The sequence below is a fragment of the Sinocyclocheilus grahami genome, unplaced genomic scaffold (genome assembly GCF_001515645.1).
Source record: "Sinocyclocheilus grahami isolate Dianchi unplaced genomic scaffold, SAMN03320097.WGS_v1.1 scaffold191.1, whole genome shotgun sequence".
Lineage (NCBI taxonomy): Eukaryota > Metazoa > Chordata > Actinopteri > Cypriniformes > Cyprinidae > Sinocyclocheilus > Sinocyclocheilus grahami.
This window is the reverse complement of record NW_015505370.1, coordinates 765619-771924: the sequence shown is the minus strand read 5'-3', so window position 1 is coordinate 771924 and position 6306 is coordinate 765619. Positions and strand designations below refer to the sequence as shown.

General features: G+C 34.3%; 1 protein-coding gene across 1 annotated transcript in view; it reads left to right on the top strand.

The window, feature by feature from the left end:
* The window catches only part of LOC107594851 (protein eva-1 homolog A), a 13660-nt gene extending 10528 nt beyond the window's left edge, over positions 1-3132 (top strand). Inside the window, exons 3-4 of the mRNA XM_016285059.1 lie at positions 492-622; positions 2659-3132. Of these exons, the coding sequence (XP_016140545.1) occupies positions 532-622; positions 2659-3029 (462 nt within the window). The 5' untranslated portion in view covers positions 492-531 and the 3' untranslated portion in view covers positions 3030-3132. The remainder of the gene's footprint in view (positions 1-491; positions 623-2658) is intronic.
* The last annotated feature ends 3174 nt before the right edge of the window (positions 3133-6306 follow it).

The following is a 6306-nucleotide window of genomic DNA, read 5'->3' as shown; positions in this document are numbered from 1 at the left end:
TTTATAATTTTTATACGTTAAAAGCGCCGCCGCAGGTACTGAGGGGTTGGGGGGGGGGGGGGGGGGGCATTCTATAATAAATTATATATAAAGCATATAATTTCTATTATGATTGTCTCAACTGTCATTGTCAATCATCTTGTCAGCGAATAATAATGTATATGTTGGATGTCTTTTTGTCTGATCTTGTGTGACAGTCTGATGAGGAGGAATTAAACTTTAGGTTGTTACAATGCCTGTGGTTGCACAGTAAGATATAGCATTATTCTGCTGTTTGGAAATTTCCAGCCTGTCTATAAAAATAGTTTTCTCTGACATGAGGTTATGGTACAGCCTAAATGTAGGGAGAAAATCCCAATATAATTACACTCTTTAAAACAACATCATTATAAGCTATGGTTCAGCGCTTCCCTTTATAGGGATTTAAAAAAATGAAGGTGGGTTCTGACCGGTTTTAACTTGCGGTCTCACCCTCTTTCACTTTCTTTCAGTTACACACAATAAGTGATCCAGACAGCGTCTGTGGATGAAATGGTTACAGCTTTCCTCAATGAAAGGCAAGCCACTACTGAGAAGATGGCTTTAGTAAGCAATGCACTGGCTGCTTACTCCTTCATAGCAGGTAAAAACAGCATTGGTACGCTACTATTACACTAACAGCCCCAAAACTACACCCTTTACTAAAGCTGGGCAATTAATTGAATTTTATTTTCAAGCACAATTTTGTCTTCCAACAGTTATGCACAAAAGATAATCTTGTGAATCATCGTAAGATAACTGTGCCACATTCCTTTTTGCTATAATGGTTCCGTTTTGTCTTGTGTTATGTATCCACTCCACTTTTTTCCTTTATATTGGCACACATTTTTTTCCCTTCCTTGCTTTATATGGCAACATTTATTTTTAGATATATTTGTATAGATTTTTTATTATATTTAAAGTACAAGAAAATCAACTGTTAAGAAGGAAAAATAAGTTCAATTACACTAAAATATGCTGGGTTAAATACAACCTAATGCTGGGTAAAACAAGGACAAACCCAGCAATTGGGTTGTTTTGACCCAGCGGTTGGGTTAAATGTTTAACCCATTTAACCCAACCTTCTGGGTAGTAACCCAACCGCTGGGTCAAAACAGCCCAATTGCTGGGTTTGTCCCTATTTTACCCAGCACTGAGTTGTATTTAACCCAGCATTTTTTAGAGTGTACTGTCTGAAATCGATTTCAGTGAGTAATGGTGTTAAATAATCGATGATCTCAATATTGAGTAAAATAATCATAATCTTTGCCAGTATCGAGCAGCTTTACTGTACACATTTTTCCCCTCCTTGCTTTATATGGCAAAAAAATATTTTAGATATATTTTTATATAATATTTTATGTTTGTTTTTTTATATAAAATCTAATCCTTTTATTTATTTTTTACATTTATTTAGTAGTTTTTACTGAAAACTACAAATCATTAATTAAATATATAAAATTTAAAAACTAATTACAAAATAAGTACGTCAAGCTTTTGATGTAATGTATTTTAATGTATTATTTTTTTATAATATATATATATATATATATATATATACTTACTTTCTACTTTTTTTCTCTCAAATTTTTAATAGTTTTGTTTGTTTTTTAATAATTTAATGTACAAGAAAATCGTCTCGGTTACGTATGTAACCCTCGTTCCCTGAAGGTACTTTCTACTTTTTTTTCTCTCAAATTTTTAATAGTTTTGTTTGTTTTTTAATAATTTAATGTACAAGAAAATCCACTGTTAAGATGGAAAAAAAAGTTTAATAACTGTCTGAAATCAGTGTCAGTGAGTAATGGTGTTAAATAATCATAATCTCAATATTAAGCAAAAAATAATAATTTTTTGCCAGAATCGAGCAGCTTTACTGCACATGCTTCTACACTTTGGTAAAACTTTGTGTGTTGTGTGTGTGTGTTGTTTGTTTGTGTGTGTGTGTGTGTGTGTGTGTGTGTGTGTGTGTGTGTGCACTTGGTTATGCTACATTGTGGGGACCAAATGTCCCCACAAGGATAGTAAAACCTGAAATTTTTGACATTGTGGGGACCAGCCTGTGGAAAAAAATTATAAAAAATAGTAAATTATGTTTATCTGAAAGTATAACAATGCAAACAGTTTTTCTGTAAGGGGTAGGTTTAGGGTTAGGGGATAGAAAATATAGTTTGCTCAGAATAAAACAGTAGTCTATGGAAAGTCCCCACAATTCACAGAAACAAAAGCGTGTGACACACACACACACACACAGGTTTACATTTGTGAAAAGTGGGGACATCCCATAGGCGTAATGGTTTTTATACTGTACAGACTGTATATTCTATTGCCCTACACCAACCCTACACCTAAACCTACCCCTTACAGGAAACTTTGTGCTATTTCAGATTTTCAATACACTCCATTCTGTGTGATTTATAAGCGTTTTGAAAAAATTCTATTATGATTATGACATGGGGTAATGTCCAGAAAAGTCACCTTCTCCTTGTAATACCTATGCCATACCTTTGTCATTATACAAATGTATGTCCTCATTTGACACAAAAACGCGCGTGCGCGCACACACACACATTCTTCATTTAGAAATCAAAAACATTTTTGCCCAATGCAAACTGTTACTGACCTGAACTGTTTCTGCAGATCACCCGGAACGGGCGGCACTGTATTTTGTGTGTGGAGTGTGTTTGGGACTGGTTCTCACTCTCATCGCATTAGTGGTGCAGATCTCCTGTCGAACCGACTGCAAAACGCAACAAGCGCCCAAGAAAACAGGAAAGACTTTGGAAAGCACCAGTGACACGAGCGACAGCGATTCGGACTGGGACAATACCTCTGACCTGTCGGCACGCCGCCACCGGCGCTTCGAACGGACGCTCGGTAACGTGTTTACCTCCGCCGAAGAGCTGGAGCGCGTGCAGCGACTGGAGGAACGCGAGCGGATTATACGGGAGATCTGGATGAACGGACAGCCGGACATGCCGGGCACGCGCAGCCTGAACCGCTACTATTGAATTCTCTGAAGCAATGAGACTGGGAGTTTTGAGGAAATATTCAACTATACAATTTTGGGATACAGTAAGGGACTGAATTATGAGAAAAGCAAACACTTACGAAACGTTTCGGAACATCTCTTCTGGTGGCACTGGCACTACTGGCCAAGAATTTGTGTTTTTGAAGGTGCACTCGGTATATTTTTTGTTTATGTTGCGCCGATAGTCGTGTTATACTTATACTAACACCTATACTGACACCTGGTGGCGTGGATGAAAAAGCAACGTTTTTGGTTAGGGGGTAAATTTAGTTAAATTTGGACACTTTATGCCATTGAGATGTCCTAGATTAAAATATACTAATTGACCTGAATTTACTGATGACACTTTAGAAATGCGATTTTACTCACGAGTGTGTAAGCAACTTTAACAAATCTACACTCTGTTTTGATCAATGTAAAATAAATCAGTGCTTAAGTTACTGATTTGACTTAACAACTCTTGACTTCATGATTTAAATGTTTTTTTCAAGTGCTAGTCATTTCTTTATGTGTAAAACATTTGAATGAGGTAAAATTACTGAGTGCACCTTTAATGAAAACTTGTTTTAATGAAGAATTCACCATGAAATCTAAAACAGGTGGAGGAAAAATAATATGCTTGAACTGAAATACTGTATTTCTAATTAGAATGAATTTTGTCTGAAGTTACGTTTGGTCACGTGGACATTGGACAATTCAGACACCTCATATTATTGAGATCTTATTCTTTAGTTGGCTAATATCTTTTTATTTAAGCAAAATGTCTTTCTGTTACAAATATTTTTATTATACTAAAGCTTTGTCTTTGAGTTCAGGGTTTTCAAGACCTCTGTAAAGGATTTTTACTAATTTGTCAACCAACAAAACAAAATTATGGTCTGTGCCTTCATTTTAAAAAAACAAAATCACTGTAGAAATGAAAAGGTATTTGAGGTGGAAAACCTATTCACACCTTTTCTAAAAGATCAGTTCTAGAGGGTTCTGCCAGTATGTCGATCAGAGTATCTTTTTTTAATTTTTACAGTGTATGCCTTCTTCAAGCAAGTAGTAATTATGCATGGAAGACAATCACCTCTGTTTGCACTAGATTTTTCACAGGATAGTATGAATTTTTTACAGGTCTGGTGGCACTGGCACTACTGGCCAAGAATTTGTGTTTTTGAAGGTGCACTCGGTATATTTTTTGTTTATGTTGCGCCGATAGTCGTGTTATACTTATACTAACACCTATACTGACACCTGGTGGCGTGGATGAAAAAGCAACGTTTTTGGTTAGGGGGTAAATTTAGTTAAATTTGGACACTTTATGCCATTGAGATGTCCTAGATTAAAATATACTAATTGACCTGAATTTACTGATGACACTTTAGAAATGCGATTTTACTCACGAGTGTGTAAGCAACTTTAACAAATCTACACTCTGTTTTGATCAATGTAAAATAAATCAGTGCTTAAGTTACTGATTTGACTTAACAACTCTTGACTTCATGATTTAAATGTTTTTTTTCAAGTGCTATTCATTTCTTTGTGTGTAAAACATTTGAATGAGGTAAAATTACTGAGTGCACCTTTAATGAAAACTTGTTTTAATGAAGAATTCACCATGAAATCTAAAACAGGTGGAGGAAAAATAATATGCTTGAACTGAAATACTGTATTTCTAATTAGAATGAATTTTGTCTGAAGTTACGTTTGGTCACGTGGACATTGGACAATTCAGACACCTCATATTATTGAGATCTTATTCTTTAGTTGGCTAATATCTTTTTATTTAAGCAAAATGTCTTTCTGTTACAAATATTTTTATTATACTAAAGCTTTGTCTTTGAGTTCAGGGTTTTCAAGACCTCTGTAAAGGATTTTTACTAATTTGTCAACCAACAAAACAAAATTATGGTCTGTGCCTTCATTTTAAAAAAACAAAATCACTGTAGAAATGAAAAGGTATTTGAGGTGGAAAACCTATTCACACCTTTTCTAAAAGATCAGTTCTAGAGGGTTCTGCCAGTATGTCGATCAGAGTATCTTTTTTTAATTTTTACAGTGTATGCCTTCTTCAAGCAAGTAGTAATTATGCATGGAAGACAATCACCTCTGTTTGCACTAGATTTTTCACAGGATAGTATGAATTTTTTACAGGTACAATCCATCCATGCATGAGCAGTTCAGTCCAACTTTATGGTCCAGAAATGTCAGATATATCAAATATGTCTTTGGTGGTCAACAAATGCAGCATTTTAATAATGTAACAAAGAAGCTCAAATGCTTCCACTTTCTCATTCCACACTCATTCAGTGTAAGTGTTTCAGCAATATTTTCATATGCATTTATTAGAAAATGAATATGTGAGGAATTTGCATCTGGTTGTCTTTTAACATGGTTGTTTTGAATGTGTATGAAGTAATGTGCCAAAAAGTTTGTCTGTGGATAAATCACTACATCTTTCGATAACTGAATGTATTAGTGCCCTCTGCTGATGAACAGCTATTAAACAGAATCATAAACAATTCAAAGATTTTTATTCCCATCTTAGAACATGCAGACAATTAGATGGGCAGTATAAAGAGAAAGAACAAAAAAATATTTTATAATCTTAACTGTTTAGATTACTAGGACATGTATAAATTATCATTGAATGGCAAAAGACCATGCTTTATATTAGTACAAATGAAAAAAGTGTTTGAAGATTTCTCAAAAGTGTAAATGCAGAATGTTTAGTAGTTTAAACATTTTTTTACTTATTTAATTATTTTGACAAATATAACAATTGTTATAAAATATTATGTTCCCTTTTTATATATATATATTTGATCAAATAAAATACAGATCAAATTAGTCAAAAATAAATAAATTATATATATATATATACACAGTGGGTACGGAAAGTATTCAGACCCCCTTAAATTTTTCACTCTTTGTTATATTGCAGCCATTTGCTAAAATCATTTAAGTTCATTTTTTTCCCTCATTAATCTACACACAGCACCCCATATTGACAGAAAAACACAGCATTGTTGACATTTTTGCAGATTTATTAAAAAATAAAAACTGAAATATCACATGGTCCTAAGTATTCAGACCCTTTGCTCAGTATTTAGTAGAAGCACCCTTTTGATCTAATACAGCCATGAGTCTTTTTGGGAAAGATGCAACAAGTTTGTCACACCTGGATTTGGGGATCCTCTGCCATTCCTCCTTGCAGATCCTCTCCAGGTCTGTCAGGTTGGATGGTAAACGTTAGTGGACAGCCATTTTTA